Raw genomic sequence first — 13,762 nt, forward strand, 5'->3', positions numbered from 1 at the left:
TGTTCCTCATTTAATAAAGCGACAGCATTAAATAATTCATTCCTTACGCAGAATCTTATTTGTAATGAACGAGGAAGCCTGTGTATTTTCTTTATCCTATTTTATTGTAAATCTCTTGTATCCTTCATTTTGTTTTCTTGCCTTTGTCTAACTTATTCTCCATTTTTTCCCCTAATGACGTCTTTCCTCAGCAGTCTCTCCCTGGCTCACGGGTAGGAGACCGTCCACAGCTTGGCACACGCAAACGTCTGTTTGTGACGCAACTTTATCGATGACAGAGCACATTTTCAGTTATCCAGATTATGTCATTAAAGGCACAGTGTTTTAAACATTTATGACAGTTTACAGATGCAGCAAAATAAGTACACATTATGTGTCTGCGGAAGTAGGGTCTTCACAGTAGTCAGTACGATAAAATGTTGACAGGGTCGGCAGCCAGGGCACCAGGCCGGTACTACACACAACACACCGCCCCAGTTGCAAACCCATCACCCGAGAGTGAGGGGACGTCTCCACCCGACGGTTTATCCCGTGACGGTCATTGTTTTTCAACCATCATCCACAGACGTACAGAACCTCACTCTGTTAAGATATTGCTTCTGTGAGTAGATACTGAATTGGTCGTTTTTCTTGATACCGGCAGGAATGTTGGTAAAACGAAATTTTATGTTTACTAGTAAGAATACTTTGCTGAATCTGTGCTGAACTTTTATAAAGAATTAGTGAGAAGTGATATACAACGATCATTGATACGTTAGTGTCCGTAGATACCGAAGATTGTTGTGTCACCGTCCCAGTAATGTACAGTTTATAAGCAGTCTAACATTAATTATTAGATAAAGTAAATGATAATGTTAACGGAAACAATAGTTCAGGAATCTTAGTGTTTGAAATCATATGAACATATTTTAGCTTACTTTTATGCACTTATTTTGTTACTTGGTAAATTACTTGAACAACAGTCGATAGCCCTGAACTTTCCTCGATAGTGCAAGATGTCTGAGAGCGTGCTGAATGGCGGTAGTGGCGAGATGAAGCTCAACCTCACCAAATCGGAAACCGTCAGCACCCTTTTGTCTCCTACCACTCCTCCATCAGAACCACACTACCCCCTCATGGAGGCCGCGGGGTCTGCTCCCTGCAACATGGGTAAGTCTAGAGTTTGGTTTGTGTATGTTTAACTTATTTTCCTCTATTTAAACCGTTGGCAGATGTGCGTTTTCTAGGATTATGATCCGTGTTCTACCTTAATGGAATGTTTGTTGGGACTTTAAAAGAGTGGTTTAAGGTTGTGGTATGTGGTAGGCAGCCACTGTCCAGGGAGGTATATTATCGACACTACCTGCCTAGGTATCGAGACGTTAGTGCCGGCTTCATAGTGAGCCAGCACTTAAGTGGTTGTCAAGTTGTACTCCTCTGACCCAGATAGGTGTCTTTTCCCACAGTCTTACCCACAAGTGGACTGCTGGCATTCTGTATACAAACATACAATCTCTCCTTGTCTTACTTAATACTTGACAAAACTCTTACAGTTCATTCTTCGTAACCATATTTATTTGCGGTTAGCGCCATGCGCTAGCCTTGCCATTTGGCAAAATGGTGGAAGAATTGATAGTAGTAGATTGGAACATGAGGCGAGAGAATTAGTAGTAGGTAGAACATCAGGTAGAAGCATTAGGTAGAAATAGGTAATAGTTTGGAACATCAGGTAGACACATTAGGTTGAAGTCGTTAGGGACATTGGGTAGGGGCCTTTGGAAACGGCGCTAGAGTTGCCTCCTGCCAGTGGCTTGTTAAGGGTGAGCCACTAAAGGCTGAAAAGTGGCACTGGAGTCTACCAGTTATGGAGACCGTATTGCTGTGGCCACCCCCTTGAGGGAGTTCCAACAAGGAACGGGCATCAGAGATACAGATGTGTAGTATTTAACTATTTTGCTCTCAGGATTGATCTTGATATTAAGTAACTCATAAGTGGCAGAGGTGGCAGAGTAATGAGGGATAGAGAAAATATGGGGCTAGATTATGACGATAAAATACGAAGCCTGGTAATGTATAAAAATTCACATTGAACGCATAAAGACAGGCATTTTGTGCAATTAGGTGCAGAGAAGTATGACTTGCCTATACGTGAAATCCATTACTTGCTAAGTTTGTACCGGTATTTTTGTAGTTTGTATTTTGTGGCATCTGCAATAAGTTACGAGTGGAAAACATTCAGTAAACATAATGGAAAAATAATAAGATATCTAAATGGAGTCGGTGTCTCTGCACATACATTTTGATGTTTATAGGAGAGTATAGCACCACCAGATATTGCCTCCTTGTTCATATTCGTAGATGGAGCAGCAAATGTATTAAGCATCGAATTGAAAACTATCTGATTGTACTTTAGGATTGCCTCCGCTTTGTGGGGAAGCAACGGATGTTAATGGAGAAATAGCGGAAAATTTATGTCGTTCTGTTGAGTAATATTTTTGATTCCACAACGATAATGAAATACATTATTTTGTCTAAAATCATTTTTGGCGTCTTTCCCAGCTTCTGATAACGTGTGAACCCCGTAAAGGGTGCAGCTTTACCAGCTTAGAACTTTAGGTCAGTTTTGTAGACAATGAAGCATTACGAACACAAATTCAGTTAGTTAGTTAGTACCCACTTTGTAGTGCAGATAGGCCTTTAGATAGAAAGACCTCTTTGGGGGCTAAGACCTGTTCTCCATTGGCGGAAACAGTACAGAAAAATGCGCCGATCTTAGAAGAGCGCCTAACTTGGAACCTTCTTGAGAAATCTCATGGTTTTTTTTTTTCAATAATTAGGACTAGTTTCACAAATTCTTGTTTAATCAGTAAGCTGAGTTCTTGATATTTCACAATTTCATGTTTCGTGCTCTTTTCACCTATCGACATACGAACAAAATAAAACTTATAGTCATCCAAACAAGCGCCGGTCATATGAGCTCTTGTTGGCCCTTCTGACGACGGCCATTTTTCTGTTGTGACGCTGTAGATGTCCCTCCTGTTCGTTTTGTTTGTGACAGATTTTTTCGAAGATATTACCAAAAGGTTACAATGCCAGCTGTTGATATATTGCTTTAAATCCATAGTTTCCTTGTGCGATTCACTGCCCTGGCCACTTTACGAGAGTAGCAGGTATTACGCTCAAAATCCCACTATGTATATCATCTCTGAGAGTGTAAGGACTCTCAGTAGTACCACGTTCATCATCAGCTAGAACTCGTCCGCTCCTCAACTGATAAATTACCAATTTTTTGATGTTGCAACTGGAAGTTCGGTTGGCCTTATTAAGTAGGTTGTCAGCTGGAGCCTCGCTACAACCATCGCAACCGGAGTTGATAAATTTTCACAAGTTAGGCAGATAGCATTATTGTAATGTAACATTTTAGCCCTGTGATTTCGGCTAATTAATCTAACCGTGACCCAAAGTAACAAGAGCGGCACGTGCATTGCCATATGGCCCTCCGCTCGTTAAATGTCTCTTTAAGGAATGAATAATTGGAATAGCTAATGCGCTTATTGATAACCTGGATTTGTAGGCCTTGATAAATCTTTGTTAAGTGCGTGAGTATTACAGATTTGAACAACTATTCACTCAACACCTCAAGTATAACGCGTGCCAAACATTTTTTTTTATATATATTTTTATGCAGATTTATGCAACCGCTATGGTTCGTTTTATTTCGTTGATTTCCTAGAAAATATGTATGTTATTAGTATAAAGCTTCCATTAAGTAGTACTCTCTAGTTCTTTAGTAAGCTAACAAGCGAGGTGACAAGATATGTTCCACATACTCTGCCTAAAGTGGCTAGCCAACGTAACTCAAACTAAAGTAGTCAGGACGTTAAATTCCGGTATATTTACATCGAGTAAACCTATTTCATTGTTCACCGAAAGTCATATGACAACGTAGCTAACGAACCTTAACGACATCCTATCAGACCTTACCTTAAAATGGAGTTAGGGATCATATTGTTGATACTTTTTAAAGACTTAACGCGACCTAAACATTAAGACTGTTTATATACATTTACTGATTCAAATATGTTGACAGGAGACATATCAATAAGTGATAAAGCACGGTATCTTCAGGTTGTGTCTTGCTACTAGCAATCCATGAACTACAAATAGATGAAAAGGAAAACTGGTCCTTGAAATAAGGATTGATATCTGTCAGTATTAGTGTAAATTGTATCTTTATTTCTGCCAAAAATCTGAGTTCTTAGATGTGTTATAATTGAAGCAACACCGAGCTGTTTTATTTGCAAATTATTGTGAACAGGCGTGGGCAGCAGCCTCGCAATATCTGGCAACGAATGTCAGCGGAACGGCTTCACCTTCATATAATAATTTCTGAGGAAAGATGGGTTAGAATTTTACTGTTAAACTAATAATGCTAAGGATATCCTTCTAGGAGACAGTTGCAACTTTTGTTATATATCTTTATTTGTCATTAGTTTCAGGTAAAAAATAACTATACAAGTTGTAACGTTAAACAGCGGAAGCGTAGCCCTTTAGGGTTGTTTTAATTTGATACGTTGTTTCCCTCTAATCTCAAGATGGCCATAAATAAATAGCGAAAATAAGGTAGACGTTTTAACTTCACTAAAATGCATCTGTGGATACTAATGTTCGTTGGATATGAATACTCTAATTTCATATTATTGATTACAGTTGCTTGTGTAGTTTTCTCATCAACCATTTGCGTTGTAAGGTCATTAGTCACGACCATATGATGAAGCATGTCCCAGCCTCTATGTTATGGTGGAGCATGTCAAGAGGTACAACTATATGGAGGAGTATATCACTACCTACGACCGTGTGGTGGAACATATCACCAACGACAAACAAGCGAGCCGCGGCTCATTTTAACACAGCACATTAAATCAAATCAAGTTTTTAATATATGATATAATGCCCTCCAACAAGAGGACATTGTGTTTTATGGAAGTGCGCTTCCATTTGCCAAATGGCGTCCTAGCTTCGTCTCTTCGATGTATATCAACTGATATTTCTCTCTTGTCTCCCCTGATGATGTGATTATTACACGAAAGTGCACTTGGGAACTTACCGTTTCATTTTCCCCGTGGACTCATAGGATATATATATATATATATATATATATATATATATATATATATATATATATATATATATATATATATTATTTGATTATGCTTTGTCGCTGTCTCCCGCGTTAGCAAGGTAGCGCAAGGAAACAGACGAAAGAATGGCCCAAACCACCCACATACACATGTATATACATACACGTCTACACACGCACATATACATACCTATAAATTTCAACGTATACATATATATACATACACAGACATATACATATAAGCTTATGTACATAATTCATACTTGCTGCATTTATTCATTTTCGTCGCCACCCCGCCACACATGAAATGACGACCCTCTCCCCCGCACGCGCGCGAGGTATCGCTGGGAAAAGACAACAAAGGCCACATTCGTTCACACACAGTCTCTAGCTGTCATGTATAATGCACCGAAACCACAGCTCCCTTTCCTCATCCAGGCCCCACAAAACTTTCCATGATTTACCCCAGACGCTTCACATGCCCTGGTTCAATCCATTGGCAGCACGTCGACCCCGGTATACCACATCGTTCTAATTCACAATTCCTTGTACGCCTTTCGCCCTCCTGCATGTTCAAGCCCCGATCGCTGAAAATCTTTTTAACTCCATCCTTCCACCTCCAACATGGTCTCCCACTTCTCGTTCCCTCCACCTCTGACGCGTATATCCTCTTTGTCAATCGTTCCCCACTCATTCTCTCCATTTGACCATACCATTTCAATACACCCTCTTCTGCTCTCTCACCCACACTCTTTTTATTCCCACACATCTCTCCTACCCTTTCATTACTGACTCGATCACACCACTTCACACCGTATATTGACCTCAAACTTCTCATTTCCAACACATCCACCTCCTCCGCACATCCCTATCTATAGCCCACGCTTCGCAACCATGTAACATACCCATTTTTGCTTTCCGAGATAGTGTTCTCGCCTTCCACACATTCTTCAATGCTCCGAGAACCTTTGCCCCCTCCCCCACCCTGTGACTCACTTCCGCACCCATGGTTCCATCCGCTGCCAAATCCACTCCCAGATATCCCTGGGGATAGGGGAGAAAGAATACTTCCCATGTATTCCCCGCGTGTCGTAGAAGGCGACCAAAGGGGACCGGGAGAGGGGAGGGGGGCTAGAAACCCTCCCCTTCTTGTATTATAAGTTTCTAAAAGGGGAAACGAGTCTCGCGGGGAGTCCTCGTCCTCCTGGAAGGCTCAGATTGGGGTGTCTAGATGTGTGTGGATGTAACCAACATGAGAAAAAAGGAGAGATAGGTAGTATGTTTGAGGAAAGGAACCTGGATGCTTTGGCTCTGAGTGAAACGAAGCTCAAGGGTAAAGGGGAAGAGTGGTTTGGGAATGTCTTGGGAGGACAAAAACAAAGGAAGGAGTAGCACTACTCCTGAAACAGGAGTTGTGGGAGTATGTGATAGAGTGTAAGAAAGTAAACTCAGGATTGATATGGGTAAAACTGAAAGTGGATGGAGAGAGATGGGTGATTATTGGTGCCTATGCACCTGGGCATGAGAAGAAAGATCATGAGAGGCAAGTGTTTTGGAAGCAGCTGAGTGAGTATGTTAGCAGTTTTGGTGCTCGAGACCGGGTTATAGTGATGGGTGATTTGAATGCAAAGGTGAGTAATGTGGAAGTTGAAGGAATAATTGGTGTACATGGGGTGTTCAGCGTTGTAAATGGAAATGGTGAAGAGCTTGTAGATTTATGTGCTGAAAAAGGACTGGTGATTAGGAATACCTGGTTTAAAAAGAGAGATATACATAAGTATATGTATGTAAGTAGGAGAGATGGCCAGAGAGCGTTATTAGATTACGTGTTAATTGATGGGCGTGTGAAAGAGAGACTTTTGGATGTGAATGTACTGAGAGGTGCAACTGGAGGGATGTCTGATCATTATCTTGTGGAGGCGAAGGTGAAGATTTGTAGAGGTTTTAAGAAAAGAAGAGAGAATGTTGGGGTGAAGAGAGTGGTGAGAGTAAGTGAGCTTGGGAAGGAGACTTGTGTGAGGAAGTATCAGGAGAGACTTATTGCAGAATGGAAAGAGGTGAGAACAAAGGACGTAAGGGGAGTGGGGTAGGAATGGGATGTATTTAGGAAAGCAGTGATGGTTTATGCAAAAGATGCTTGTGGCATGAGAAGCGTGGGAGGTGGGCAGATTAGAAAGGGTAGTGGGTGGTGGGATGAAGAAATAAGAAATAAGATTATTAGTGAAAGAGAAGAGAGAGCCATTTGGACGATTTTTGCAGGGAAATAGTGCAAATGACAGGGAGATGTATAAAAGAAAGAGGCAAGAGGTAAAGAGAAAGGTGCAAGAGGTGAAAAAGGGCAAATGAGAGTTGGGGTAAGAGAATATCCTTAGATTTTAGGGAGAATAAAAAGATGTTTTGGAAGGAGGCAAATAGAGTGCGTAAGACAAGAAAACAAATGGGAAGATCGGTGAAGGGGGCTAACGGGGAGGTAATAACAAGTAGGGGTAATGTGAGAAGATGGAGTGAGTATTTTGAAGGTTTGTTGAATGTGGTAGATGATAGAGTGGCAGATATAGGGTGTTTTGGTCGAGGTGGTGTGCGAAGAGAGGGTCAGGGAGAATGGTTTCGTAAATAGAGAAGAGGTAGTGAAAGCTCTGCGTAAGATGAAAGCCGGCAAGGAAGCGAGTTTGGATGGTATTGCAGTGGAATTTATTAAAAAAGGGGGGTGATTGTGTTGTTGACTGGTTGATGAGGATATTCATTGTGTGTATGGCTCATGGTGAAGTGCGTGAGGATTGGCGGAATGCATGCATAGTGTCATAGTACAAAGGCAAAGGGGATAAAGATGAGTGTTCAAATTACATAGGTATAAATTTGTTGAGTATTCCTGGGAAGTTATATGGGAGGGTATTGATCCAGAGGGTGAAGGCATGTACAGAGCATCAGATTGGGGAAGAGCATTGTGGTTTCAGAAGTGGTAAAGGATGTGTGGGTCAGGTGTTTGCTTTGAAGAATGTATGTGAGAAATACTTAGAAAAGCAAATGGATTTGTATGTAGCGTTTGTGGATCTGGAGAAGGCATATGATAGAGTTGATAGAGATGCTCTGTAGAAGGTATTGAGAGTATATGGTGTGGGAGGAAAGTTGCTAGAAGCAGTGAAAAGTAAGGCATGTGTACGAATAGGAAGAGAGGAAACTGATTGGTTTCCAATGAATGTCGGTTTGCGGCAGAGGTGCGTGATATCTCCATGGTTGTTTAATTTGTTTATGGATGGGGTTGTTAGGGAGGTGAATGCAAGAATTTTGGAGAGAGGGGCAAGCAGGCATTCTCTTGTGGATGAGAGGGCTTGGGAAGTGAGTCAGTTGTTGTTCGCGGATGATACAGAGCTGGTGGCTGATTCGGGTGGGAAACTGCAGAAGCTGGTGACTGAGTTTGGTAAAGTGTGTGAAAGAAGAAAGTTGAGAGTAAATGTGAATAAGAGCAAGGTTATCAGGTACAGTAGGGTTGAGAACAAGTCAGTTGGGAGGTAAGTTTGAATGGAGAAAAACTGGAGGAAATGAAGTGTTTTATATATATATATATATATATATATATATATATATATATATATATATATATATATATATATATATATATATATATATATTTGACGCTGTCTCCCGCGTTTGCGAGGTAGCGCAAGGAAACAGACGAAAGAAATGGCCCAACCCACCCCCATACACATGTATATACATACACGTCCACACACGCAAATACACATACCTATACATCTCAATGTACACATATATATACACAGACAGACACATACATATATACCCATGCATACAATTCACACTGTCTGCCTTTATTCATTTCCATCGCCACCTCGCCACACATGGAATACCATCCCCCTCCCCCCTCATGTGTGCGAGGTAGCGCTAGGAAAAGACAACAAACAAAGGCCCCATTCGTTCACACTCAGTCTCTAGCTGTCATGCAATAATGCCCGAAACCACAGCTCCCTTTCCACATCCAGGCCCCACAGAACTTTCCATGGTTTACCGCAGACGCTTCACATGCCCTGATTCAATCCACTGACGGCACGTCAACCCCGGTATGCCACATCGATCCAATTCACTCTATTCCTTGCCCGCCTTTCACCCTCCTGCATGTTCAGGCCCCGATCACTCAAAATCTTTTTCACTCCATCTTTCCACCTCCAATTTGGTCTCCCACTTCTCCTCGTTCCCTCCACCTCCGACACATATATCCTCTTGGTCAATCTTTCCTCATTCATTCCCTCCATGTGCCCAAACCATTTCAAAACACCCTCTTCTGCTCTCTCAACTACGGTCTTTTTATTTCCACACATCTCTCTTACCCTTACATTACTTAATCGATCAAACCACCTCACACCACACATTGTCCTCAAACATCTCATTTCCAGCACATCCACCCTCCTGCGCACAACTCTATCCATAGCCCACGCCTCGCAACCATACAACATTGTTTTCACCACTATTCCTTCAAACATACCCATTTTTGCTTTCCGAGATAATGTTCTCGACTTCCACACATTCTTCAAGGCTCCCAGGATTTTCGCCCCCTCCCCCGCCCTATGTTTCACTTCCCCTTCCATGGTTCCATCCGCTGCCAGATCCACTCCCAGATATCTAAAACACTTTACTTCCTCCAGTTTTTCTCCATTCAAACTTACCTCCTAGTTGACTTGACCCTCAACCCTACTGTACCCCATAACCTTGCTCTTATTCACATTTACTCTTAACTTTCTTCTTTCACACACTTTACCAAACTCAGTCACCAGCTTCTGCAGTTTCTCACATGAATCAGCCGCCAGCGCTGTATCATCAGCGAACAACAACTGACTCACTTCCCAAGCTCTCTCATCCACAACAGATTTCATACTTGCCCCTCTTTCCAAAACTTGCATTTACCTCCCTAACAACCCCATCCATAAACAAATTAAACAACCATGGAGACATCACACACCCCTGCCGCAAACCTACATTCATTGAGAACCAATCACTTTCCTCTCTTCCTACACGTACACATGCCTTACATCCTCGATAAAATCTTTTCACTGCTTCTAACAATTTGCCTCCCACACCATATATTCTTAATACCTTCCACAGAGCATCTCTATCATATGCCTTCTCTAGATCCATAAATGCTACATACAAATCCATTTGCTTTTCTAAGTATTTCTCACATACATTCTTCAAAGCAAACACCTGATCCACACATCCTCTACCACTTCTGAAACCACACTGCTCTTCCCCAATCTGATGCTCTGTACATGCCTTCACCCTCTCAATCAATACCCTCCCATATAATTTACCAGGAATACTCAACAAACTTATACCTCTGTAATTTGAGCACTCACTCTTATCCCCTTTGCCTTTGTACAATGGCACTATGCACGCATTCCGCCAATCCTCAGGCACCTCACCATGAGTCATACATACATTAAATAACCTTACCAACCAGTCAACAATACAGTCACCCCCTTTTTTAATAGATTCCACTGCAATACCATCCAAACCTGCTGCCTTGCCGGCTTTCATCTTCCGCAAAGCTTTTACTACTATATATATATATATATATATATATATATATATATATATATATATATATATATATATATATATATTATATTTATTTATTTATTTTGCTTTGTCGCTGTCTCCCGCGTTTGCGAGGTAGCGCAAGGAAACAGATGAAAGAAATGGCCCAACCCACCCCCATACACAATGTATACACACACACGTTCACACACGCATATATATATATATATATATATATATATATATATATATATATATATATATATATATACCCTCTTTTTTTTTTTAATTTTCCAAAAGAAGGAACAGAGGGGGCCAGGTGAGGATATTCCAAAAAAGGCCCAGTCCTCTGTTCTTAACGCTACCTCGCTAACGCGGGAAATGGCGAATAGTTTGAAAAAAAAAAAATATATATATATTTATATATATATATATATATATATATATATATATATATATATATATATATATATATATATATATATATATATATATATATCTTTCTTTCTTTTTCTTTCATACTATTCGCCATTTCCCGCATTAGCGAGGTAGCGTTGAGAACAGAGGACTGGGCCATTGAGGGAATATCCTCACCTGGGCCCCTTCTCTGTTCCCTCTTTTGGAAAATTAAAAAAAAAAGTGAGAGGGGAGGATTTCCAGCCCCCCGCTCCCTCCCCTTTTAGTCGCCTTCTACGACACGCAGGGAATACGTGGGAAGTATTCTTTCTCCCCTATCCCCAGGGATATATATATATATATATATATATATATATATATATATATATATATATATTTTATTTGCTTTGTTGCTGTCTCCCGCGTTTGCGAGGTAGCGCAAGGAAACAGACGAAAGAAATGGCCCAACCCACCCCCATACACATGTATATACATACACGTCCACACACGCAAATATACATACCCATACATCTCAATGTACACATATATATACACACAGAGACACATACATATATACACTTGCACACAATCCACACTGTCTGCCTTTATTCACTCCCATCGCCACCTCGCCACACATGGAATAACATCCCCCTCCCCCCTCATGTGTTCGAGGTAGCGCTAGGAAAAGACAACAAAGGCCCAATTCCTTCACACTCAGTCTCTAGTTGTCATGCAATAATGCCCTAAACCACAGCTCCCTTTCCACATCCAGGCCCCACAGAACTTTCCATGGTTTACCCCAGACGCTTCACATGCCCTGATTCAATCCATTGACAGCACGTCGACCCCGGTATACCACATCGATCCAATTCACTCTATTCCTTGCCCGCCTTTCACCCTCCTGAATGTTCAGGCCCCGATCGCTCAAAATCTTTTTCACTCCATCTTTCCACCTCCAATTTGGTTTCCCACTTCTCCTCGTTCCATCCACCTCCGACACATATATCCTCTTGGTCAATCTTTCCTCACTCATTCTCTTCATGTGCCCAGACCATTTGAAAACACCCTCTTCTGCTCTCTCAACCAGGCTATTTTTATTTCCACACATCTCTCTTACCCTTACATTACTTACTCGATCAAACCACCTCACACCACATATTGTCCTCAAACATCTCATTTCCAGCACATCCACCCTCCTGCGCACAACTCTATCCATAGCCCACGCCTAGCAACCATTAACATTGTTGGAACCACTATTCCTTCAAACATACCCATTTTTGCTTTCCGAGATAATGTTCTCGACTTCCACACATTCTTCAAGGCTCCCAGGATTTTCGCCCCCTCCACCACTCTATGATTCACTTCCGCTTCCATGGTTCCATCCGCTGCCAGATCCACTCCCAGATATCTAAAACACTTTACTTCCTCCAGTTTTTCTCCATTCAAACTTACCTCCCAATTGACTTGACCCTCAACCCTCCTGTACCTAATTACCTTGCTCTTATTTACATTTACTCTTAACTTTCTTCTTTCACACACTTTACCAAACTCAGTCACCAGCTTCTGCAGTTTCTCACATGAATCAGCCACCAGCGCTGTATCATGAGCGAACACCAACTGACTCACTTCCCAAGCTCTCTCATCCCCAACAGACTTCATACTTCATATATATATATATATATATATATATATATATATATATATATATATATATATATATATATATTTTTTTTTTTTTTTTTTTTTTTTGCTTTGTCGCTGTCTCCCGCGTTTGCGAGGTAGCGCAAGGAAACAGACGAAAGAAATGGCCCAACCCTCCCCCATACACATGCACACACACACGCCCACACACGCAAATATACATACCTACAAAGCTTTCCATGGTTTACCCCAGACGCTTCACATGCCCTGATTCAATCCACTGACAGCACGTCAACCCCGGTATACCACATCGCTCCAATTCACTCTATTCCTTGCCCTCCTTTCACCCTCCTGCATGTTCAGGTCCCGATCACACAAAATCTTTTTCACTCCCATCTTTCCACCTCCAATTTGGTCTCCCTCTTCTCCTCGTTCCCTCCACCTCCGACACATATATCCTCTTGGTCAACCTTTCCTCACTCATTCTCTCCATGTGCCCAAACCATTTCAAAACACCCTCTTCTGCTCTCTCAACCACGCTCTTTTTATTTCCACACATCTCTCTTACCCTTACGTTACTTACTCGATCAAACCACCTCACACCACACATTGTCCTCAAACATCTCATTTCCAGCACATCTATCCTCCATATATATATTCTATTTTGCTTTGTCGCTGTCTCACGCGTTAGCGAGGTAACGCAAGTAAACACGAGAGAATGGCCCAACCCACCCACATACACATGTGTATATATATATATATATATATATATATATATATATTAGTAATGAAAGGGTAAGAGAGATGTGTGGTAATAAAAAGAGTGTGGTTGAGAGAGCAGAAGAGGTTGTTTTGAAATGGTTTGGTCACATGGAGAGAATGAGTGAGGAAAGATTGACAAAGAGGATATATGTGTCGGAGGTGGAGGGAACGAGGAGAAGTGGGAGACCAGATTAGAGGTGGAAAGATGGAATGAAAAAGATTTTGAGTGATCGGGGCCTGAACATGCAGGAGGGTGAAAGGCTTGCAAGGAATAGAGTGACTTGGAACGATGTTGTA

General features: G+C 41.4%; 1 protein-coding gene across 3 annotated transcripts in view; it reads left to right on the forward strand.

Annotated features, from left to right (window-relative positions):
* The first annotated feature begins 456 nt into the window (after positions 1–456).
* Positions 457–13,762, forward strand: part of HisT (Histamine transporter) — a 125,024-nt gene continuing 111,718 nt past the window's right edge. For 2 of the 3 annotated variants that reach the window (XR_011715135.1, XM_071682136.1), the window contains exons 1-2: positions 457–601; positions 990–1,149. Coding sequence is in view for 2 of the 3 variants with exons in the window: in XM_071682136.1 (XP_071538237.1) it covers positions 996–1,149 (154 nt within the window). In the remaining variant the exon portion in view is untranslated. Of the gene's footprint in view, positions 1,150–13,762 lie in introns of all 3 variants that reach the window. The other variant, XM_071682137.1, reaches the window with a different exon arrangement.

The sequence above is a fragment of the Panulirus ornatus genome, chromosome 34 (assembly GCF_036320965.1).
Source record: "Panulirus ornatus isolate Po-2019 chromosome 34, ASM3632096v1, whole genome shotgun sequence".
Lineage (NCBI taxonomy): Eukaryota > Metazoa > Arthropoda > Malacostraca > Decapoda > Palinuridae > Panulirus > Panulirus ornatus.